The sequence below is a fragment of the Pipistrellus kuhlii genome, unplaced genomic scaffold (assembly GCF_014108245.1).
Source record: "Pipistrellus kuhlii isolate mPipKuh1 unplaced genomic scaffold, mPipKuh1.p scaffold_m20_p_13, whole genome shotgun sequence".
NCBI lineage: Eukaryota > Metazoa > Chordata > Mammalia > Chiroptera > Vespertilionidae > Pipistrellus > Pipistrellus kuhlii.
The window spans coordinates 31,183,974-31,210,026 of record NW_023425438.1 but is presented as its reverse complement, the minus strand read 5'-3'; the positions used below and the strand labels follow the sequence as shown (position 1 = coordinate 31,210,026).

General features: G+C 39.2%; 1 protein-coding gene across 4 annotated transcripts in view; it reads right to left on the bottom strand.

The window, feature by feature from the left end:
• Positions 1-25,711, bottom strand: part of UGP2 (UDP-glucose pyrophosphorylase 2) — a 44,887-nt gene extending 19,176 nt beyond the window's left edge. The window contains exons 1-3 of one of the 4 annotated variants that reach the window (XM_036435503.2): positions 25,592-25,711; positions 4,458-4,585; positions 3,535-3,642 (exon numbers count right to left, since the gene is read on the bottom strand). In XM_036435503.2, coding sequence (XP_036291396.1) covers positions 3,535-3,642; positions 4,458-4,571 — 222 coding nt within the window. In that variant the 5' untranslated portion in view covers positions 4,572-4,585; positions 25,592-25,711. Of the gene's footprint in view, positions 1-3,534; positions 3,643-4,457; positions 4,586-10,820; positions 10,845-23,522; positions 23,544-23,847; positions 24,242-25,591 lie in introns of those variants that run through there. The other 3 variants (XM_036435502.2, XM_045580808.1, XM_045580807.1) reach the window with 3 other exon arrangements.
• Between the last annotated feature and the right edge of the window lie 342 nt (positions 25,712-26,053).

Below are 26,053 nucleotides of genomic sequence, written 5' to 3'. Positions count from 1 at the left end.
TATTATTTCTAGACTCCTTCTATTCTCAAAGCCTTTTTTTCTCTTTTATTTTCCTCCCATCCTCAGAGAAGTCTTGCCTTCAGGTTAACCCGAAGAGTCTACCTTAACACCAGAGAGTCTTACCTCCGCCCCATGCCAGTGAGATGCGTCCACGGCACCCCCTGAACTGCTTGCCATGCTGTTCCATCTAGATAGCTGTTTCTGAACCCATTTTCTCTGCAAACTAGAAGTCAAAATGCTGAAGAGGGACCAAGACTGATTTTTGTAACCCCAGCACCAAGCTAGTGCTATGTAGAGAAAAGGCATACTATAACTGTGTCTTCAATGGCACGCTAAGACAGTAGTTCTAACCTTTACAGGTTATGAACCTCTCTGAGAATCTGATGACAGTCAGGGAATCTGCTCTGAAAAATATGTACATTTATAAATTTTACTTATAACTTCAAGAAATCTATGAAGGACCTAAAATCCCTGCAGAGACTTCCCAGGCTGAGATGCCTGGTGTAAACATTCCAGTTTCATTCTATACAGTGGGAGAAACAGAGTCAGCTGTCCAAATGTAACCTAAAATAAAAAAAGGATTTAATAAAATATCCCCAAGGAATTACAGGGAAGAAAGGATCAGAATTAGAGGAAGGCAGGGGCCATCCATCTTATATAAAATTTTCTCAGTGTCAACCTTACAAGTTCATGGCTATCCTATATTAAATAAAGATAGGGAAATTCCATAACAGTTGTACCACAGATGAAGATGTGGGACAGGAGAACCTCACAAGCATGTTTTTCTCATTCAATTATAAGACACATAAAAGATTCAAGTGGAGAGAATAATACTAAAATAACATGTATTACAATACATGAGCCATGGTCCAAAAAGACTCTGTAGGATAGGGGTTGTGGAGGCGGGAATGGTAGTATGTTCAAAGAGTGGTACTACCACAAATACCCACACTACAATTTTCCCAAGGAGCTCAACTCTGTGGCACTGGACTGTCCCCTACAGTGGACACAAGGGCAGTGGTTAGAGACCTTGGTTCAACATTACCTGGGTCTCTCGCAGTCATGAAGCTGACATTAAAGAAGCCATGTATTTACTATTTATAAAGTGAAATAATAAATAAATAACCAGAATGGAATTAAGAATCACAGACTCATGGTCAGTCTCCTTTGGCATGTCCTCTTCCTGAAATAAAGGTCCTATAAATATAAAGGCACGTGTGAAGAAAGGTAGTCTGGGGAAAGCTAAAGACTGTTCAATTCACTGGGGAATCAAAACGTAGGAAATTAGATTTTGTAATATTTGCTAAATTAATATTAGTTTATTTGCTTAGATTAGTAAATCTATATATTATCATTTTAAAATTATCATATTAAGACTCTTGTGTCCAGCAATGTTCTTAGGGCTATTTCCTTAAATGCCACTATTTCCTTTTTGTAGGAACATTTACACTTGGGGCCTCATTTTATCTTCACACACATACCAAATAAGTCTCTAATGGCTTTAGCATTAGCTGACTGCAGCTGCAAGTCTTCACCATGCTCTGAGCAAACCATCCTGTGTCACATCATGTCAGATCCTTGCCCAAATTGCCTTCAGTGAGTCTTTCAAAGAGATGTGCAAACATTAGCTGAACAATATACTATGATTCATTAAAAAAAGAAAAAAAAAGAAAACCTGTGTATTTTTACTCTGCACATGTACACTGTAACTTTCTCAGAATGCTTTGTCATTTAAACATACACATTTCAATGTTTTTGTACTTACAGACTAAGAATACAAAAAGCTCTGTTATTTTATGAATAGAAGCTAAACACCATATTGGTATGATATCTGTATGCCAATTCTCTGCCTCACTTAAAAAAAAATAGTTGATTAATATAACTCCTTCACCCTTTTTCAAAGTAAACAAGAACAATGACAATCATAAGTCAACTAGGAACAACTTAACTTGTGTTACTAATTAAATGAAAAGGCCTTTTTCAGAGAACATTTTTCACATAAATGAGAATATACTTTATTATCACCAGAGGTCACTGCCAGCCAGGTGATAACAGGCTAAAATAAACTGTTAGCCTCAGTACCTTTATGAGCAGCTTCTGCAACCCCTCACCTCTTTATCTATTTCCCATCCTTCCCCATCCCCAATGGGTAAGCTCAAACACTGCACATGACCAGGAGCAAGACACTCTCACAGCCTCTAGAAAACAATGAAGTTGTCATATGAAGGTGTATATGCTGACTTGGCCTTCCATGCTCTAGTATAAAACACTGATCTTATTTTTGTTTAAAAAGTAATCATCCAAATTGAAAAAAGTAAATTTTCTGGGGGAACAAAGAAGTAAACTACTAACAATCTGCTGAAAAGAATTATACCTAAAATGGGGTCAGAAAACATCTATCTATATAAAATCCTAATATGCAAATCAACCTAACAGCAGAATGACTGGTGGGACGACAGGTATCTATAATGAGCACTGACCACCAGGATGCATATGCTCAACACAGAGCTGCTCCGAGCCCACAGACCCCGACCAGGGGCCAGCCAGCAGGCGGCGCCAGGCCAGCCAAGGTGGGTGCAAGCAGGGGGCCCCAATCACCCCACCAGTCGTCCCACAGATCACCGGCCAGGCCTAGGGACCCTTACTTATGCACAAATTTTGTGCACCTGGACCCTAGTCTTTCATTAAGGGCCAGAAAGAAAATAGTTTAGATTTTGCAGGCCATATGGTCTCCATCACAAATATTTGACTCTGCCATTGTAGCATTATAAATATATATATTAGACAATATATAAATGAGTGTGGTTGTATTCCAATAAAATTTTATTTAAAAAACAAGGTGGCCAACTCCTATACAAAAATATAGATCTTCTGTTATGACAATGTTTACATGCACACCTTTGATGCAGGTTGATGTGAAAAATGTCACTCTAAATGGCTCCCCTCCCCTCCCCCCCTTCCTTGCCTGGTGTGCAGAAGATGTTCAATTGGCTCTCAGTTGTCTCTCAGATGTGTTCTTGGGAGGGAGTGAGGTCAGTGTCCTCCTATGCCACCATCTTGGTCCCCCTCTAGACAATCACTTCATTTAAATCATCCACTCAACAAATGTTAGATCATGACACATAATCCCCTGGCATTAAAGACTAATATGAAGACAACACAGGCATACAAACAACTAATACTTAGCATCTATACATTACCCTACAGACAGCAAGAAATCAGATGGTTTGGGAGCCTTACTGTGCGTTTAGTAATTTTCCAAAGAACTGCCTCACAGGGATATTAAGTTATAAGGTGGTATTAAAGGGAGATTAGACTTCTATAAGCCTTTTGCAGAACCGGAAAGTTGGGTCTATCAGAAGGCATAATGTAGAAGGCTATATGTGTAGTTTCAGCATGAGGGAACAGTAAAGCAATATTCCTGTATCTGAATATTCCTGATGGTTTTTACAGATCCCCTAGGTTACTCTATCACCAAAGTTAAACCAATGTCCTAAATTACCTTAAATTTTCCTACATATTACTAAAACTTACCGAATCTTCTGGAGGTCTCTGGATTTTTCCCCAATCCACAGAAGGTCCCTTTTCTTGCAAAAATCTATGAAATAGCTTACGAAATCCATCAAGGTCTTTTTTAGTGTGCTATAAAAACAGAAATCATTGTTACAACTAGCAGAATGCTTAATATTTAATAAAAACATATATTATACACTTAAAATGCTCTCAATAAATTTTTAAACTATTAGAACATGGAATCTTTTTTATCCCCAATTTAAAACTAAAGAGGGAGGAAAAGCTTATAGGAACCACACTTAAAAGAATACAAGGAATACAAGCAAATAATCCTCCCCCTCTCCCACCAGGGCCATGTACTCTGAACATCATTTGGTAAATGGGAAATCCAAATAGTTCCCTGTATTTATTCACCAATATCTTTCTCTGTTTCTTTTCAGTGAAAATAAATCTTCACTAAGAGAACAAAAAGGAACAAAACATAACTATAAAACATTAAGTACAAATTAAATATGAAAATGAAAAGGATAATCTATTGATTTATAAGTAGAAAAGTTAAATTGCCTATCGTGGGATCTCTATTACAGCTGACAAGTAGCATAGTTCTACTAGAACTGGCTCTTTTTAAAAAGGCAATCAGGATATATGGCTCATAAACTAACTTCTCTGAACATTGGTATCCATTTCTCTACCCAATGATATCAAAACACAGAAGAAATAAAGTGTAATTTTGTTCTGTTTAGACTTTAGAAACTTCCTAGAATTAAGAAAAAGACAATGGTTTTATAATAGGTAAATGTTGAAAATTCTTAATTGTTAAGCAATCCTAATTTTTTATGTTCTCGTTACATCTTGTGCTTATTTTAAATGGGATGATCAGCAACAGCTGATCAGCAACTCAGCATATAGATGAATGAAAGCAAGAAACATTATAGAGGCCTTACCTCAAACTCATGTGATGGTGCTGTGACGAGTATTTTTTCTAGTTCTTTCTTCACAGATAATTCTAGCTCTTGTCGAATGACCTCTTGGAACTGAGAAGCGCCATCTTGAGACATTGCTTTGCTAAGATCTTAAAACAAAAATATAAAACAATCAACTGAAAAATAAGAAACCCATTTAAACAGCTGGCAAGTTAAAACTGATTTATTTCTGGTGTTCCAGCTAATGAAAAGGGCTCAATGCTCTAGTTCCATCATCCTCTCACAGAATTTCAGTAGTGTCAACTAGTTAAGACTATATAATCACACTAGAGGCCCAGTGCATGATTCATGCAACAATAGGGTCCCTTGACCTGGCCTGCAGGATCGGGCCAAAACCGGCTCTCCAACATCCCCTAAGGGGTCCCAGATTGCGAGAGTGCACAGGCCAGGCCAAGGGACCCCACTGGTGCACGATAGGGGCCAGGAAGGGGCGTGGGAGGTTGGCCAGACAGGGAGGGACCATGGAAGGGCTCCAGGGTGTGTCTGGCTTGGCTCACTAAGTTCCGATTGGCCAGACCCCAGCAGCAAGCTAACTTACCATTCATAGTGTCTGCCCCCTGGTAAGTTAATGGTGGTCAGTGCACGTCATAGTGAGCAGTTGATCAGCCTTAGCATATCATTAGCATATTACTCTTTAATTGGTTGAACAATGACTGGACACATAGCATATTAGGTTTTTACTATATAGAATGTGCTTAAATTAGACTATTTCGCGTATCTATATGCTTTACTAGTATATCTGAACTACTAAACACTTTTGGGAAGATGGGGCAGATGAAAGTAAAAAGATTAATCTTCATTTGAGTATATAATTCTATCTCTATTCATGTTGCCTTCCTAGCCATTAAAACTAGAGTAAAATCAGAATAACTGGGATAATGGTAATAAGGATATGTGTTATGGAACATGCCCTTAAGGAACTCCTGCTGCATCATAAGATAATCAAGGGGTCTAGAAATTTTGCAGAAGCAAAAGACTCCTTCCTTGGGGCCACATGAAAAATTTAAGGAATCCCTTCTATTTTAGAAGGAGAGCCATTACAGTTTCATATTTCTTTCTAGAAGAATCCCTTGAGAAATAGATAATGGCAATTCCAAGTTGCTTCTACTTGCTTTGGCATCAAAATTTTAATTTTAAAAAGAGAAGGGCACATGACTACTTCCCCACTCTGGTCCTCAATTTCAGTCAAGACTTTCAGTACTCATCTGTATCAGACAAGACCACCAGGGCTTCTGGCATAGCTGAGCACCCCTGTGACAGACAGATCTTGCTAAAGATGACAGAAATGCCTTTTAGATGAAAACAAAAGTAGAAAAATACAGAAAAAGAAAACATTGTAGGCCCAAGTACTTTGAGAGAAAAATCCCAACATAGATATTTTACACACTTAAGTATTTATATTACCTTATTTCTTATAAGGGATAATCTGATTATTATTCACCTCCCCCTTCATCCTCAATACCTAACTCAATCTTATTTTATAAATGTATTTGAGAAGTTTATGTTCAAACATTTTCTTTAATAATTAGTTTTACAAATGTTGGTTAATTTAGCAGAATCATATTTCACATTCCATAAATTCTTTTACTTATCTGGGCAGCAGGAAACATTTAAATAGATAGAATTAAAGCCAACATAAATATTTTAAGATACTGTTGAGAGCAGAAATTAGTATATTATGTTAACTCCTGATGCAATATATTTAATATAGACAGCCTCTCCCCCTCCTTAATATTTAAAAATGCTAACAAATGAGATATTTAACATAGATCTTCAAAAATCTTCTATACACACTTTCTATCATATTAAAACCCGAGAGAGAGAAAGAAAAAAGAGGAAATTTGGGGAGAACACAAAATCTAATCCTAAAATAGCCAATCTCTAACTGTGCTCTTTTTACAGGCATAAATCACAACACAACTAAGTTTATGGACTCCAATAAAACTACCAAAGTGACCCCAATTGTGGTTCAGAACAAAGTCTTTGTGAGCTAAAGAAAAACACCGTAAGAAACACGTGTGTGTTTCATAAACAACCTAAGGATATGTTTCAAATAGTAAGTAGAAATTTGATTATCCTATATAATAAAAGAGCAATATGAAAATTAACCATCATTCCACTACACCCACAAGCCACGCCACAAGCCAATCAGAGTGAGTATGCCAATTAACCCAGCCAAGATGGCTGTAGCAACAGAGAAAGCAGGAGGGAGATTTGGGTTTCCCAGGTGATAGAGAAAAAGCCAAGCTTTCCACACCCTGGCTAGCCCAGGCCTCCACTTACGGCTACAAAACTTATATCATGGAAGATAATTAAATCCCCTGCCACCAGGAGTCACAGAAGGCTTGGCTCTGCTCCAGCTACAAAGTTTCAATTGTAGGAGATAAATTCCAGATACCAGGGCCTCTGCTTGGGTAGCTGGGGGCATGGCCAGCCTGCAAACCACCACAGGCCCCTCGCTCAGACTGCCCCACTCACTAAGAGAACCCCCATCCTGATCCAGAACACCCTTCAGGGCAAACCAGCCAGCCTCTACCTGTGCACCAGGCTTTTATCCTATCTAATAAAAGAATAATATGCAGATTGATAATCACTCCAACACACAATATGGCTACCCCCATGTGGACACAAAGTGGCCACCACAAGATGGTCAGCAGGGGAGGGTAGTTGGGAGGGACCAGGCCTGTAAGGAAGGGCAGTTGGGGCAATCAGGCCTGCAGAGGAGGGCAGTTAGGAGTGATCAGGCCGGTAGAGGAGGAAAGTTGGGGGCAAACAGGCTGGCAGGGGAGCAATTAGACATCAATCAGGCTGGCATAGGAGTGGTTAGGGGGTGATCAGGCTGGCAGGCAGAAGCGGTTAGGGGCAATGAGGAAAGCAGTCCGGCGAGCAGTTGGGAGCCAGCATTCCTGGATTGTGAGAGGGATGTCAGACTGCCCATTTAGGCCCGATCCCACCAGGCAGTCGGACATCCCTCGAGGGGTCCCAGATTGGAGAGGGTGCAGGCTGGGCTGAGGGACACCCCCGCCCTCCTGTGCACAAATTTCGTGCACCGGGCTTCTAGTGGTCTGTAAAAACCTATAACAATGGATGAGCACATTTCTATAACTATGATAGGTAGTAAAAAAAAACAAAAAAAACAAACAAAAAAAACCTCCTCTAGAACATTTTAAGCTAAAGTCAATGTGATACACATGTTCATCCCTTGGCTAACTTAGCTGTAATTTAAAATCTGTCACAAGTCCTCTAATCTGCCACCCCTCGTATTGGGGCTCTCTCTTCCCCAATCTTTAAGCCAACTCCCAGATTAATGTTTAGAAAACAGTTCTGGGAGACTATCTACTAAATATAAAACCTCTAAATTACACATGAATTGTTTCTGTGTCACAGATTGATTAAAACAGATCAAGAAATTAATAAGTAATGATTTTTTAAAGTAAGTGGAGTGGGATTTTTTGTTAGATTCAAGACACCTATAGACTTGCTGCTTTGTTGTAGAAATTAGATCTGGAAGGCCAACAACATTCAGTCACATTCCTAAAAAATATAGTGATGGAAACATTTAACTTACTTATATCTGGGCAAAAGCCAAAATGAGATAAAACTAAGTGTAACTGCTAAGTTTAAAAATAACTCCCTAGTTATTTTTAAACTTAGCAGTTTTAAAAAAAACTTAGCTTTCTGAGATTTGTCTTCATGAGAACAGTAAAAAAAAAACACACGAAAAACAACAACAAAAAACCCCCACCACATACAAACTTGAGAGACTCTGCAGAACAATAGCCTATCAGCCTTACATGACTTAAGACCAAAATGCACAGAATCCAAGCCACTATCTTCCCCATCAAGCCAAGCTAAGAAAACTGACTGAAAGGCTCACATTTAATATTACATGTGATCTCTGCCAGCTACAGCAGGTCCAACCCTCAAACACGAATTCAAAAAGCCATACGCAGATTCAAATGCCTGTTGTGACAAATGGGCAGTACCTTTATTCCTTCGATTTGTATGACATAGCACCGAATTCACACGAAGAACAGATTGTGTTCCTTCTACCCCCTCTACAGACATGAACAGCTTACACAAAAAAAGAACATTATTACACGCCTATCACTTCTGCAGCCCCGTCCACAGCTGTTTCCCTCTCCTTTCCAGAAGGAAAGTGTACCTGTGAAGTTCTTTTTTTAAGGGACTAGATAATAAGGGCTTTTAAGGAATAAAGAATATTCAAGAATAAAGAATAAGTGTGCTTAATCAAGACCAGGAGGCACAGGGCTAGAAGCCATTTCCCTTTCTAGTAATCTTGTGCATCCCAAATTCAAGAAAGGTCTGGAATTTCTGGTATTAAAAGAAGTACAAACATTAGATGCTTTTGGACTTACCCTTCTGAGGTTACACTTCTGGCAATGACAGCTGAGTTTCTAATGTAAGGTCAATTACAGAATCCCCTGAATAATGCAAGATTTCTAACCTCCTAAAATGTTTTGTCCCTCATTTCCTAGCAATAAAAAGAAATTGATTCTCCTTGACTGTAGTCAGAGAGTAGATTAGGAATAAAACATTTCATTATGTCAGTCATAAATCAAAACATTTTTAGCGATGAGAAAAAGCATTTAATCTACTCTCAACATTTTAGATATGAAAACAAAGTTGAAATAGTTAAATGACTAATCCAAGGTTTAATGGAACCCCAAAACAAAGGCAGTTTATGCTGAGCCCCAGCCCAATACAATGAGGTGAAAATACTGTGCTCATTTTTCCTTCCTAGTCTAGCTTCTTAATCATGACACAAAATCTTTAAATAACACTCTTCTCCAAAAGCATTTCTATTAGGTTGTTGTGTTATCCTCAATGAGATAAATAGGAAACTCCCTGCCTACCACATAAAACTGAACTTATTAGAATTGTCTTGGTTCACTTCATTACAATTTGGCATTGAACAGGCAGTAACTTTATTTTACAAGTTTTCCCCCCACCTCAATTTCCTAATTCTTCCTTGTTTATAAGAACCAAAATTTCCACATCATAGTCTCCTCTATCGAACTGGAAACCAACACCAACACCAAAAAGGAGGAGGAGAAAAAGGAATAAATCAAGAGGTAGGAGACATACAATCTAGCAAGTGATTGTTTTCATTTCTTAATTCAGGTATTTCATTTCATCCATTTTAGCAGCTAAGAAGTGTACATAATACCCTTCCCTAATATCATCATACTGGCACAAATAAAACAACTTCACACTCTAAAACAGAAAGCTAGCTTCACAAAGCAAAGACCATAACAAGGCTGACAAAAACAAAACAAAACAAAACAAACAAAACACACACACACACACACACACACAAAAAAAACAAAAAAAAACAACAACAACAAAAAACACCACCAAGAGCAACAAAGAGAGTGAGGAGCCCTCTCCAGGCTGCCACCCATTATCTCTGAACAGTCACAACCTTCACTGGAAACCCACATTGAGATAGATGTACTTACTCAAAGTCAGAGAACTGGAGAGCTCATTTCATCTTAAACTAAGAAATGACTTGTGATCCAAGTAAATGTAAAACTCCAAGAATGTAATATAAGGTGACCAGACTTTAACATTGGTAAAGCAGGACACCATTGACCAGGGGGAAGGGGGAGTCCTTGATTAAAAATTTGGTCTATATGGAGCAACAAAAATTTTCATAGAACACAAAAATAGTATTGTAATATATTTTTTTAAATTTCAATGTAAGTATAATTTACAAATATAATAAAAAATAATGTATAGTCGCGTCACTTTCAAGGCTAGATTTTTTGCCGCTACTATAAAATATAAATAATACGAGTACTGTCTGCTAAACTCAAGAAAATTTACATATTTATGAAATAAATAAATTACTTACCTAAATTATCTGAATAGCTGATTTGTAATGACATCACTTGTTTAACTAGCTTACTAGCACGCAGTATGATGTGTATGGTCTAAGAGGCAGTTACCAAATGTTTTTGTCGTTGCCAATCCCAAAAAATGCCATTGTTCATTAAGTCCAAACAATGGTGGTCGAATTCTAACAGCTGATCAACAATGCCAACTTTGATAAGCAGTTCTCGATCATCAGTTCTCAACAATTATTTGTTATTATTAAAGTTCAACATTATAAAATTAACAAAAATATAAAACTCATATCCTGGCTAAATAGCCACATGGCCGCCGAAAAGCGTACATTCCCTTCCCGTTCTCCCGCCGTTCCCTAGCTTGTCGTGCATTCTTTCCAAAAATCGGGACTTTTTTAAAATGCTGCGGGACGCGGGACAAATTGTTGAAAATCGGGAAGTCTGGTCACCTTACCATAAGTTGTTTCCCGAAAAAATTCCTGTATTTTGGAGGAAGATGCAGCAGTATTTAAATATCTTTTATGTTTCTGTGTCTCCAAGTGCTTTGAAATATCATTCTTCCCGCCGTGCGAAATAGAAAATTCACTATTACATTTCTCACATTTTACCATGTAATCGCTTTTGGTTTTTTTAATAAAAGGAAATTCACTTCTTAGATCATCGTTGAATTTGCATCCTCTTTTCTTACTCATTATGTTAAAAATCTAAAAAAAATAATTTAAAATTATATTATAAATTATTATAGACATATTGCTTAAAAACACAGTAAGTAGGTACATAATTACATAAACATATTTTATTGTTATTTATAAATTAAATTAATTTGATTGTTATAAAGTAACTATATTTTAAAAATTATTTTAATTTTAATCCTATATTTTTTCCTAAATAACAACAATAGTAAGTTGTATTATTTTTCCTCTGAATTTGCTGTAACGTAAGTCATAAGTGTCACTTTCAAGGCCGGCGCTAGACTTTTTGCCGCCACTATAAAATATAAATAGTACGAGTACTGTCTGTTAAATTTAAGAAAATTTATGTATATATGAAATAAGTAAATTACTTACCTAAATTATCTGAATAGCTGATTTGTAATGACATCACTTGTTTAACTAGCTTACTAGCACGCAGTACGATGTGTACTGTCTGAGAGACAGTTACCAAATGTTTTCGTCGTTGCCAATCCCAAAAAAATGCCATTGTTCATTAAGTCCAAACAATGGTGGTCAAATTCTAACAGCTGATCAACAATGCCAACTTTGATAAGCAGTTCTCGATCATCAGTTCTCAACAATTATTTGTTATTATTAAAGTTCAACATTATAAAATTAACAAAAATATAAAACTCATATCCTGACTAAATAGCCACATGGCCGCCGAAAACCGTATATTCCCTTCCCGTTCTCTCGCTGTTCCCTAGCTTGTCGTGCATTCTTTCCAAAAATCGAGACTTTTTTAAAAAGCCGAGGGACGCAAGACAAATTTAAAAATTGGGACTGTCCCGCCAAAAGTGGGACGTCTGGTCACCTTAATGTATAATAGTAGCAACTAGAAATAACCATGAATAAAATTAAAGACATATACATACTGACTAGATTTATAGCCAATTAAAACTAACCATCTTTTTCTGGGGTTACACTATCGTCTTTTAAACTCGGTTATTTGTAAGTATTCCTCCTAGAAAAGCTTTTCTTCTTTGAATTCCATAACCCAATATTAGGCTACATTATCTACATCTCTGTCCAGGTCTCAATTTCCATGTCATACTCCTCTTTCGTTTTCTACTCCCGGGATTTCCTAAGATTCTGCCCCAAGACCATTTTCCCCTCAATTACTCCTTTACCAAACTCCTTATTAGTAATTCCTAAATATGTGCCTCTCATCCTATTCTTTTTTTCCCCATGAGTTACAGGTTCACATTCCCCATAATATTCTAAACCTTTTGCACCCAGAAACTCAAATGGGTACCTCAAACTCAACATGTCAAAATCGTCTAAATCCACCTCCCTGCCCTCCATGGCATTAACATTCTCCTAGTCACTCCTAGGTGACCTAGAAATTCAGTTGCAATTAGCTCTTCCTTCCTTTCCCCTGAATATTACATCCAATTCCATACAATACTTCTTTTTTATTTCATTGATTTTTTACAGAGAGGAAGAAAGAGGGATAGAGAGTTAGAAACATCAATGAGATGAGAGAAACATCCATCAGCTGCCTCCTGCAGCCCCCCACAGGGGATGTGCCCGCAACTAAGTTACACGCCCTTGACTGAAATCGAGCCTGGGACCCCTCAGTCCATAGGCTGACGCTCTAGCCACTGAGCCAAACCGGTTAGGGCTATACTTCTTAATTGAATCACAACACAATCCCACTCACTTCTTTCCCTTTCCACTGCTGCTATCTTAATTTCCCTCTCATTTTCACTCTCATGGACATAATGAAAACAGCTTTCTACTTGGTCTGCCCATCTGTCACTCTAACCTGGTGGTACCAAGCAAGATGGATTGGTTCTCCCAAAGCTGCAACCCCAATCATATCACTTCTCTTCCTCACTTGATGGGAAATATATATATAAATTCCTTAGCCAGGCATGTCTTAAAAAAAAACAAAAAATACACCCAAGCTGAACTATCCTTTCAAGTAGCCAAAGCTAATCAAAAATGCTAAAGCAGAAGGCCTAAAGGCTGCAATTTCCTACTCTATTTGTGACATCTCAATAGTGCTTCTAAAACTTTAATGTGCATACAAGTCACCTGGAGGGCTTGTTAAAACACAGATCCCTGGGCAAGCTCCCAAAGATTCTGACTCAGTGGGTCTGGAATCGGGAGAATATGCATTACTAATAAGTATCAATAAATGCTGTCAGTATTGCTTTGAGTAGCTATGATATAGATTATACTCCATCTTAATATGTTTGTAGCAGTTATGCACATTGTTCTTCTCCCTATCCCAATGCTTTTCTGTCGCCTATTGTCTGCCCTAAGGCCCCATGTGCTTAAGAAATGGCATCAGGCCCAGATTTTAAAACCTTCCCGGTGATTGGTTTAAGCATGAAACATAATACGGATGATTCTAGTCAGTGAGCCAATGAGTAAAGTTTGCCAAAAGACATTGGGAAAAAGCATTCCTCACTGAGAAAAATAAACACATGGGAAGAAATAGTGTCTTCTCCATCCTTGGACACAATAAGCATGTGTCCATCTCTCACCTTCAGTTTCCTCCGCCATTTAGTGATCTTTAAGGAAGCTGACCCAAGAATGAGAGCAGAAGGAAAGAAAGACATGCAATTTTTGTACTGAATTAGCCAATTCTGGAATATCCTACTTCAAGCTGCATGTGATATAAGTCCCTCATTTTTAAAGCCAACTGAGTTGGTATTTTTCTGCTCCATGAAATTAAAACCATCATAGCTATTATAAGTTTGTTCCAAACACACATCTTAAGTGTCATTCAACACTTAAAGAAGGGTAGGCAGAAACAAGGAGGAAAATTACAAATTCATAGCCTACTGTTAATTCTAAAATCATGAGAATTATCCCATCCTCCAGGAAATCTTATCCCTTAGCCCCAGAGGCTCAAACTCTGACTTTAGCCTCTGCTATTTTGAGAATGGCATTCCTAGTGTTCTAGGTGGTAGCTTCTGAACATTCAAAGATGCCTTCCTTTCTACCACAACTCTTATGTGAAGGTTTTATTGCTCCTCCATTTGCACTATATCAAACACCCTCAAAACTTTCTTTGCTTGGGTGTCTGTTTGCAATACTCTAGAGAACAAGCTCCCCTAACACCTACCTTAACAACTGGCACACAATACAAGCACCTCATAATGTTTAAATAAATTGGGAGTTCAAGTCTTAAATTCTTATATTAGTGGCTTGAGTAGCCGCTAATATATCATTTGCCAGAGTTCACTTTAAATGTAATCTCCTAGAAACTTCCTAAACTTAACAAAGTTGGCCATTACAAGCTCACATAGTAAGTCCTACTACTCTTTTATAACATCACTAGAGGTCCGGTGCACAAAATTCATGCATGTGGGGGGGGGGGTGTTCCCCCTCAGCTTGCCTGTGCCCTCTTGCGATCTGGGATCCCTGAGGGATGTCCAACTGTCACCACCACTGCTGCATTTGCCAGCCTTGAGCCCAGCTTCTGGCTGAGCAGCGCTCCGCTCCCCTTATGAGAGAACATTGACCACCAGGAGGCAGTTCCAATACTCCAGCACTGAATATGCAGAGCCACGTGCTAATTGAAAGCTTCTGCCCCCTGGTGGTCAGTGTATTTCATAGCAAACAGTCATTCCACTGTTGGTCAATTTGCATATTAGCCTTTTATTATACAGGATACTTTATAAAACAGAGCTTGAGACATAATAAATCCTCACATAATGCTTATTAAATAATTGAGGAAGAGCCTATTATGATGGCTATGTACTTACTGGGTACAGACAGAAGATCGAACCCAGTTTCATGAAGGTAGTGCCTGATAAGGCCGAACAGTCATTTCTGATCCTGGTAAAGGAGGGCTAAGAAAATCATGGACTATATCCTGAGTACTTGAAGTCCCTAAGGCTTCTCAAGCAGAGGCTGATTAGTCAAGTATCAAGAACCCGGTCAAAGAAATTCCAATTGGAAAGCAATCTAGATGGATGAAGTGACCTCTAGATTTTTTTCCAAATTTTATTATCCTATATAAATGCTAGATAACTCTAGATAGAGATTAAACAAAATTGGGCAATTATATTTAGGTTTAGCCTGAATTAGGAAAAATGCTTAGTAAATGCTTTTTTATAACAAAAAGAGGCACCACACTTTTGAGAATTGTTCCAATACTCCAGCACTGAATATGCAGAGCCACGTGCTAATTGAAATTTTTACTAATCATGCATTGCTTACTTTAAAAAAACCATTAACTGTGAAAATTTATCGCTAAGCTGGATTTCTCATTAATAATTAAGAATAACCTTACTCTCATAAAACAAAGTAACTCTTAAAATCTAAAAACCAAAAACAGAAAATATCATTTCTGAAAAACAACAGTCTGAAGAGATGTTGTCAACTAGTTAACACTTTGCATTAAATTTAATGGATGTTAAGAAAGAAGACATGCCAAGAAGCCCATCACATTCTTTTGCTGAGGGGTAAGGAAAAGGGATACAACATAAAATCACCATCAAAGACCAAAAACTTATTTGGCAGGCCTGCCCTGTAATTTTATATATGTGCACTTAAACTTTTAAGCTCCAAAAGCTTTAAGGTCAGTGAGTGAGTCTAATTCCCTTATCTTGAAGATGGAATGGGTTGGGAAATAAAGGGATGAGGTGGGCTGTGGTGGGGAGGGAGGTGCTGACCTGCCAAAGGACACAGTACAATGCTCCACTGGAATGCAAACCCTGCTGCCCTACTCTCCAACCTGGAGAAAGATCTCCCCTTTTTTGGTTACCGTGCATTTACATGGTTTACCAACTCAGGTGTAATGAAAATTGACAAAACCCAACTACGTCTATCATGTGAGTTACTAAGTGAGGTTAAAACTACCTATCAGAATAAGCATTCCCTTATGCTCTCCAACTTTTTTTTCTATATAGTTTATTTTCTGGGCAATGAAAAAATCAAAGCTTTTATTTATTCTATAAATATTTTATTACCAAGGCTAAGAAGCATTTTACCAATGACATAAATGGACCCAATACAGTGCATAGAATTATGTTATTCTGTTTTCCCATACTCGAAGTTTTAAAATTCTAGACAGGGTTGTAACATAAAGGAAACATCACAGAAGCCTTTGCCAGGACAGCAACCAGAGAAAAACACAAAGGCCAATCACCTTGCCTGCAGGTCTCCATAGTCAAGGAAGAGCAAGTGGTGCTATTGTTAAAGGAAGGCTCCCTTACAATAGCATTTCTTACAATTTAGTAACTAATAATTAAAAAGTGGATTAAACATAATGACTACTGCATGTACATGAATACAATGAATAGTATTTTTAAGCTACACATGAACTCACAGAGAAACTGGGAACTCTCTTGATTTATATTTAAAAAATTAACAAATATCTAGAAGTGTTTTGGAAAATGAAACACTTCATTGTTTATGTAAGTTAACTAAGACAACACAACCAGTTTCTCCCTGGTTCTCAAAAACAATCCTTAATTATCAAAATGGTTTGGGGGCACAATCAATTTCATTTGGCAATGACTGAGAAAAATAAACAATGGGTCTGTTGGCAGAGGCAGAATTTGAGCCCTGGACAATTACTGTGCAACAAACCAAAAGAGATGCCTGCATCACCAACCAAAAGAACTGGGAAACAGCTTTCAAATGAAGTATTATCCCCTTTCTCACACATTAGCCCAATAAAAAAACACAAGATTTCATTTTCTTTCAGTAGCTTAGCAAGCTAACTTTCAAGGAATTTAATAAGTTAACAAAAAGATGCATGGCTGGTAGTAGAATTTTAGAGGTATAAGACATATGATTTCAACTATTGTAATAGTCATTGTACCTGAACACCCCATTAAATTACCCAAGATATCCACAATTCAAAGACTATTATGCCAAGTTTAAATATATTTTAGAAAAAAACACACACAAAAAACAACAACAACTGTAGGCTATGTCAAAAGGACACAGTCTTTAGAAAAACTCCAGCTTCTAAAGAGATCCTATACAATCAAAAGGCCGTCAGTGAATTTCCTCATTCATTAAATCCCAAAACCTGAGAGGATTTTCCCCCACAATTTTATTCTAACATTGCTGAAATTTTCTCCAATGGCATAAATACTAGGTATCAAAAGGAATAGCATTATGGGAAGCACAGTCAATTCTTAATTATACATTTTTATAGATAAATCCAAATTGATTTGACTTTCAAGTATTAATTTATATTAACTTTTCAATAATGGATATATCTGACTTTCTGGGAATTCCTGCACTTCCACAAAAAGTAACAAATACAAGTTGGTGGAAATTGAAAAACTGTAATACATTATTCTTTTACCTAAAACATTTTCATTATTAGGCCAACTAATGTTCCTCACATAAAATCAAGTATCCTATTATTTTAATTAAAGTTACAATACTAAAATTGTCTATGAAGAAAAAATAACACACTGAGAATGTGAATGAATCGACATCATAAGAAAACACCTACTGACCAAAATTTAACATCTTAAGAGTAATTTCCTCTTAAAATTATTTTTCTATTTATCTTTAGAATATTAAAATGGCACTACTGAGAAGTGTACCAGCTAGTATTTATTTCTCTAATCTTGTCAATTTCTTTTTTTCTTCAATTGGCTTCAGAAATAAAAATCATCCATCCTACTAGAAAAAAAAAAAAAAAAACCCTTGTTACTAACAACAAAGGCAATAAGAGATTATATATTGGAAAACAAAGTTTTCATCAGCTCAACTCTGAGTTTCTTTTAATTTCTCACTTATAATTGTGACTCTGACTTTAACTAAATCCCTCACTTTCTAGCAATATAATGAATCCTAAGCCACATCTTTTAAAAATGAGGAGTGTGCCGTAGTCATTGCTTTGCCACCTCTAGTCCTGCCTCAAATCCATGTCACAAACTGCCTGGGCTAAAAGCATCCACGTCCTCTACATAATCAGCAACAGGCTAAATTTGGTCTCAGGATTTGAGAAGAACCTGGCCAACGTCTGACCTCCACAACCTGGCCCAGAATGTTTCTCATCCCTGTATTCATTCGAGACCCCTCTGGTTATAATTAGCTCAGCTGATTCTTCCTGGCGAGCTGCCATCTACCAAACAAGCATCACCAGAATAGACATAAAGAGAGAATTCCAACAAGTGGGAGCATTGACAGGCCTCAAATAACTTTAACAGAGATGTTCAAATGGCTTCCCCTGAAATATAAGAAAGTACCTCAATTTAGGAACATTAAGAGACATGTTTACTAGTATATAATTTAGATAGATAATGGTCTATTAAAAATAGTTTTGTTTAAAAAGTTCTTCTAATATTACAGTATAAGCACATAACATGGCCTCAGCTGGCTAGTGACAAAAGTCCCTGCGCCATTTATAAGAATCAAATCATGTAGGGAGATAACTCCACAGCAATCAGAACTTTTTAAAAAGCAAAATCCCAAATGACACAGTGACAAGCCTAGCATAATAAAGTCACAGCTGCTGATTACCCCTAATACCTCCAACACTGATAAGAAGCCCCTTCTTACTCAGCTAGTACTTACTTTTTTTTTTTTTTTTTTTAAGAATAACTGGGGGCCCTGAAACAGCCCCGCAAGGGGAGAAAACTACCAAATTGAGAATAATATCACAGGTAGGCAGAAGGTAGAATACACCAAATTAGGGTATTATGGCCCTAGAATCAGTAGAGTCTTCCTATGAAAAGAAATCTTAAGTGCTTGAGGAACGCAGGCTTGGAAGATGCCCAAAGAAAGTTGAACCTTCCTTTGGTCAAGGCATATACCCTGTTTCCCCGAAAATAAGAGTGTCTTATATTAATTTTTTCTCCCAAAGTTGCAGTAGGTCTTATTTTCAGAGGATGTCTTATCTTCCCATGCGCTAGGTCTTATTTTCGGGGAAACACGGTATGCTGAGAAGTCTCCTTAATTGACATTAAGTAGTTTTATTAAATGAACATTTTTACCTCGTAACTTATGGTTAAAACATTTGAGAATGGAGAGGCCCAAGTTGTCCTATAAAAGCACATTGATTTGGGGGGAAGAGATTCAAGCCAAGTACAGCAGCCCCAATTTCCAGGAAATTCAAAAACATGTGTACACAACACATCATCTAAATTTCAAGTTCCCTCCATAAGAAATACATAAGAAATCCCAATACAGTACATTGTTCCTTGTAAGCACTCAGAAGTTTTTTTTGTTGACTGTCACCAAGTATGTATTTACATTTATGTTAAGTTTCTCCCCTATCCTCCACACTTCATTTTGTTGTTGTTACATACATCAGCTCCCATGTGCTAGGGGCCTGAACACCAAACCTGGGAAAGGAAAATAAAGACTTATCATACCTGCTGTGTTTCTATTTATTTCTGTTAAGGACATTATCCTTACGGTGGACAAAGCTATCTGAAAGGCCACTGTCACTTTAAGAAAGAAAAGTAAAAATTACTAGCCATCTAGTATGTGACTAGTAAATTCACAGAATTCATCTCATTTTAGCTTCTCAATAATCCTGTGGAATAGGTAATAATGCCCAATGTTTATATAAGTGGAAACTGAGGTTCAGAAAAGTTGTGTCTAAGGTATGGTGACCAGACGTCCCGCTTTTGGCAGGACAGTCCCGATTTTGAACAATTTGTCCCGCGTCCCGCAGCGTTTTAAAAAAGTCCCGATTTTTGGAAAGAATGCAGGACAAGCTAGGGAACGGTGGGAGAACAGGAAGGGGATATACGGTTTTCGGCGGCCATGCGGCTATTTAGCCAGGATATGAGTTTTATATTATTTTTGTTAATGTTATCATGTTAAACTTTAAGAATAACAAATAATTGTTAAGAACTGATGATCGAGCCGGGACCGGTTTGGCTCAGTGGATAGAGCGTCGGCCTGGGGACTGAAAGGTCCCGGGTTCGATTCCGGTCAAGGGCATGTACCTTGGTGGCGGGCGCATCCCCAGTAGGGGGTGTGCAGGAGGCGGCTGATCGATGATTCTCTCTCATCGATGTCTCTAGCTCTCTATCTCTCTCTCTTCCTCTGTGAAAAATCAATAAAATATATTAAAAAAAAAAAAAAAAAGAACTGATGATTGAGAACTGCTTATCAAAGTTCACATTGTTCATCAGTTGTTAGAATTTGACCACCATTGTTTGGACTTAATGAACAATGGCATTTTTGGGGATTGGCAACGACGAAAACATTTGGTAACTGTCTCTCAGACAGTACACATCGTACTGCGTGCTAGCTTACTTGTAAAGTGATGTCATTACAAATCAGCTATTCAGATAATTTAGGTAAGTAATTTATTTATTTATTTCATAAATACATAAATTTTCTTGAATTTAGCAGGCAGTACTCGTACTATTTATATTTTATAGTGGCGGCAAAAAGTCTAGCACCGGCCTTGAAAGTGACACTATGACTTACGTTACAGCAAATTCAGAAAAATAATACAAGTTACTATTGTTGTTATTTAGAAAGAAATATAGGATTAAAATTAAAGTAATTTTTAAAATATAGTTACTTTATAACAAATTAACTTAATTTATAAACTAACAATAAAATATGTTCATGTAATTATGTACCTACTTACTGTGTTTTTAAGCAATGTCTATAATAATGTATAATATAATTTTAAATTATTTTTTTTAGATTTTTAACATAATGAGTAAGAAAAGAGGATGCAAATTCAACGATGATCTAAGAAGTGAATTCCTTTTTTCAAAAAAACCAAAAGCGATTACATGGTAAAATGTGAGAAATGTAATAGTGAATTTTCTATTTCGCACGGCGGGAAGAATGATATTTCAAAGCACTTGGAGACACAGAAAAATAAGAGATATTTAAATACTGCTGCATCTTCCTCCAACATATAAGAATTTTTTCGGGAAACAATTTACGGTAAGGTGACCAGACGTCCCGCTTTTGGTGGGACAGTCCCGATTCTTAACAATTTGTCCAGCGGCATTTTAAAAAAGTCTTGTGTCGTCCTTGTGTGTCCTCCGTCGTCGTCGTCCCCCCCCTCCCCTGGTCAATGGTACCCGGCTTTACCACTGTTAACATCTGGTCACCTTAGTCTAAGGTCACCTTTTAGCAACAGAGTTCAAACCCTTTTTTCTTCTCAACATTTATGTAATTTTGAGAGGTGTTATTTAAAAAAACAAAAAACGGCCGAAACCGGTTTGGCTCAATGGATAGAGCGTCAGCTTGGGGACTGAAGGGACCCGGGTTCGATTCCGGTCAAGGGCATGTACCTTGGTTGCGGGCATAACCCCAGTAGGGAGTGTGCAAGAGGCAGCTGATCGATGACTCTCTCTCATCGATGTTTCTAACTCTCTATCTCTCTCCCTTCCTCTCTGCACAAAATCAATAAAATATATTTAAATAAATAAATAAATAAATAAATAAAAATAAAAAAACAAAAAACGAAAAACAAACAAACCCTACAACCAAAAATGTAGGCTAACCTATGAAAAAGTACATGGAAAGTGCTTAGTTTATTATCCATCACAAATTCTTTTAGAGCATCAACCACTTCGGGATACTGTATTTCCCTATCTTTGCCCAAAGAAAACTGGCAGTCTAGTTTGGAGGAACAAGCCATTGGATAAGTTTGTTGTTGTTGTTGTTTTGTTTTTAATGAAAGAGGCAAAAGGTATTGGAAAGGACAAGAGTTTTTAGATTCATCTACCCAGATATGAATTGCAGTGCTTACTATCTGTGAATTGACAATATGCTTCTATCTCCTCAACTGTAGAAGCCATGATAAAAAACCTGCTACTTCTAAGGGACTTGCAAAGCTTACATGAGACAACATATGCAAACAGTTAGGGGTCCAATCTTTCCCCTATGAGTGGTGTGCCCTAAGTATCAATGAGTGTAAATATCAATAAGTGCTAAACAAAGATTTTAAAAATTTGATATATTACAAAAAATTTCCAACACAAAAATCTCAATCCTTACACTTGAAAACTAAACTATGGAGTCAGCCAAGTCATTAGCTAATTAGATTTATCATTTATAAGAGCATCAGAGTTAATTAAACATAAAGGGGTTACACTTGAAGTACAAAATTTAAACAATGATGAACAGGAGCACAATCATGTTAATTTGGGGGGAATGTCACCTCTGTGCAAAACTGCCAATTCAAAAGGAAAACTGCCACTTAAAACAAGTCTATCATAACTAAAGGCAATGCAACGGTAGTCTGAATAAGTAGTAGTAATAAACCCATGATGTCTTAGTTTTGACAAATGTGTCACTTTCCTACAAACAAAAATATTCTAACATAAAAAATAGATGACAAGGGAAAGAAATGACAACATTCACAGAAACTCTTAAGTATTGTATTGCCACTTGATTTAGAATGTCCTGAAGGCAGCCATTAACAGTAAAGGCTGTGGAATCAGTCAAGGCGCAACACCTTTGCAAGCTATTCTAAAGCACAACTACAAGGAGCAGCTGGAGTTTAATATTCCTACTTTTTAAAAGAGAAGCGACTTTGGTGCACTTTTGCGTTGCATATTCTTGCAAAATACCGGTTCTCTGGCAATTAAATTTTGTTATTGATATTACAAAACAAGCAAATTTCTAACAGTTACTTCTGCCTTGCTATTTCTGACTCAGACGTTTATTTATTCAATAAACACATATGAAGCATCTCTCACCACATATAAAGGTATAGTAAGACTTTGAAAGTCTAATGATAAGTGGCTTTTCTGAGCTTAGTGCTAAAGGCAGGCATGTTTCCCATTTCCCACAGGCAGGCCATCTGATTCCCTTACTTTTTTATACAAAACTCAAAGAAGAGTTAATAAAGTGTTGTAAAAGTTATTAGGGCATTTTTATTCCCTGGGTCAAATGAGGGCCATTACTGACAATTTTTTCAAAGTACATCTACATTTATTAAGAGTCGCATTAAGTGATTGTGAACTTTACTATAGCTGTGTGCTCAAGATGGCTGAAGCTTTCATACTTTGGGGTCTACAAAAAAGAAAAAGGTTTACTTACATACGAGAAGGCGAATTCCATGCTATAAACTGGTTTAAGACAGCACCAATTTCAAAGTGTACAAAGTACGCACATATATACACAGCGTTACTGCTTAAATCAGTTGAGTAATTCCTTAACCCCTTCTTAATACACATGTAGAATTCAGAGGGCAATTTTCAAATTTCAAAGAAACCTTAATAATCTTTGCAGATTCTAGAGTCGGCAAAATAAATAAATAAATAAATAAATAAATAAATAAATAAACAAACACAGCAATGCAGCAAAGTCATTTCTCCTGCTGAAATGACCTCCAGCTTCTATGAGCTACTCCAGGTTTCGCAATAAATGAATCTGAGACTCACACCAAGTACACAAACGCAATCGGAGCTGAGTCCAACTTCCCCCAGCACAACAGTCCTGGCAAAACCCACCTGCCAGTCCCCGGCCCTCCCAGTTCCCCATTTTGTCCGCGGCGCGCGCGCACACACATACACAGTTACCTTAACTTCGACCGAGAAAAGAAGACAGATGAACCAGCAGCCAGAATCCTGTTTTATCATCCTTTACAGCCACCAGCTCGAGGAATCAGAGCGCTTACTAACTAACCTGATTTCAGGCAGTCAGGACTAAGCCCAGGGGAGCAGAGGGGCATAAATCAGAGGTCTCTGGAACGCCAGCCCAAGCTCAGACGTCAAAGGAACCAAAAGGCTTTTCGCAAAACAGCCTCTCCAATGAGCATTTCCACCCCCAAACCGCCCCCACGAGCGCCGGTGCCCGCACACAGTCCGCCGAAGCACCCGGGAGCTAGGAAGCGGCGTGCCTTACCTTGCACATATCTCGACATGGCAGGGATTTTCTTTTAAAATACGCCGGGTTATCTACCAGTGTCTATGTTAACGCCCAGAGGAGTCCCTCCACCAGGTAGTGATTTCCTCCTCCCCTGCTCTAACCACCGACGTGTTCTTTCTCCTCTTCCTAGGTTTAGCCACTTCAGGGAATAGTCAAAGCGATTAAAAACTGCCTCCAAAAAGAAAAAGAAAAAGGAAAATCTCCTCCACTTCCAAAGGCAGAAACTTGGTGCGACGGAGTCAGCTGGTAACTCTGCGCGCCTGACACCGCCGAGGGCCAGCGGAGACTCCCAGGAAAGGTAAAACCGCACGAAGTTAAATTTCATCAATGAAAGAGGCGGACCCAGCGCGGCCGTGTCACCGCCCCCGGGGCCGGGCGACAGCGGGCCTGGCCCGCCGCACCCCGCTCCCTCCTCTCCCCTCCCGCCGCCAGCCTCCGGCCGGTCCTCCGCCAGCACCCCCAGCGGGGATGGGGAGGGGGTGGCAGAGGCGAGGGAGGAGCAACCATTTTTTCCCAGCCCCCAAACTTTAAGGTGACCAGGTGTCCCGCTTTGGGCGGGACAGTCCCGATTTCTAACAATTTGTCCCTCGTCCTGCGGAGTTTTAAAAAAAAAGTCCCGATTTTTGGAAAGGTATTTGGAAAGAATGCACAAGCTAGGGACCGGGCGGGAGAACGGGAAGGGAATGTACGCTTTTCCTCGGCCATGTGGCTATTTAGCCAGGATATGAGTTTTATATTATTTTTGTTAATGTTATCATGTTAAACTTTAACAATAACAAGTCATTGTTGAGAACTGATTATCGAGAACTGCTCATCAAAGTTCGCATTGCCGATCAGCTGTCAGAATTCGACCACCATTGTTTGGACTCAGTGAACAATGGCATGTTTTGGGGATGGGCAACGAAGACGAAAACATTTTGTAACTGCGTGCTAGTAAGCTAGTTAAACAAGTGACGTCATTACAAGTCAGCTATTCAGATAATGTAGGTAAGTGATATTTATTTCATAAATACGTAAATTTCCTTGAAGTCAGCAGACAGACCTCGTATTATTTATATTTCAGTGGAGGCAAAAAGTCTAGCGCCAGCCTTGAAAGTGACATTTACGACTATACATAATTTTCCTTTATTTATTATATTTGTAAGTTGTACTTATGTTAAAATTTAAAAAAATATATATATATATTACAATACTATTTTTGCGTTCTATGAAAATTTTTGTTGCTCCATAGAGACCAAATTTTTAATCAAGACCCTCCCCCCTTCTTTCCCCCCTCCCTCCCGCCCCCCCCCAGTGGTGTCCCGCTTTAACAATGTTACAATCTGGTCCCCGTACCAAACCATCCCGGGACCAGGAGGAGCTAAGAACTCCCCTTGGGCGGGCCCGCCTCCAGCTCCCGCCTCCCCGGGCGCCGCTGCACGTCCGCGGGAGGAGGGGCCGGAGCCGCATCGCCCCGCCCCCCCCTCCGGCGCTCGGAGGGGCCGCCCGAGCCCCGCGGGCAGGAGCCGGGAAGGCCCCATCCTCCCCGCTCACAGCCAGCCCCTCCGCTTCCGAACCCCAGCTTCGGCCTCTGGAGGCGGGGGAGGGTGGGGAGGGGGAGGAGGCCACAGCTGGTAAAGGAGAGAGACTCTCCCCATCTCAGAGGGGAACACACCCTCCTCCGGGCGGGTGGGACGTCCGTCCCCGCCCCTCCCGCCCCGCCGCCGCCGCCGAGACCCACCTTCCTCCTCTTCCTCCGGCGGCTGGGAAGTTGGGGGCCGCTGGTGGCGCGCCGGGAAGAAGGCTCGCAGGCTGAGGATGCCACCCTTCTCCTTCTCTCTCCCCCCCCCTCACACACGCACACCGGGAACCCCTCGCCAGCGGCGGCAGCCCCACTGCGGCGCCCTCCGCCCACCCGGCTGCCGGCTCCGGAGACCTGAAAGCCCCCACTTTCGCCTGAATCACTCCCCTCCCCCTCCACGGGGAGCAGCCCCCTCAATGCGGAAACGCTCCTGCCGCACGGACGGACAGCGGCAGCCGCCAGTCAGGAGCGGAGGCGGTGCCAGGCCTGGCCAATGAGAGATGCCGAGGTGGCAGGGGGCGGGGCGTCTGCGGCTCTAAGGAAGCCGGGCCGGTGTGGGCGCGGAGCCGGAGGAGGGGATTCCGCGCGTGGTGGGTTCCCGCGCTTGAGGCGGTGCAGGCA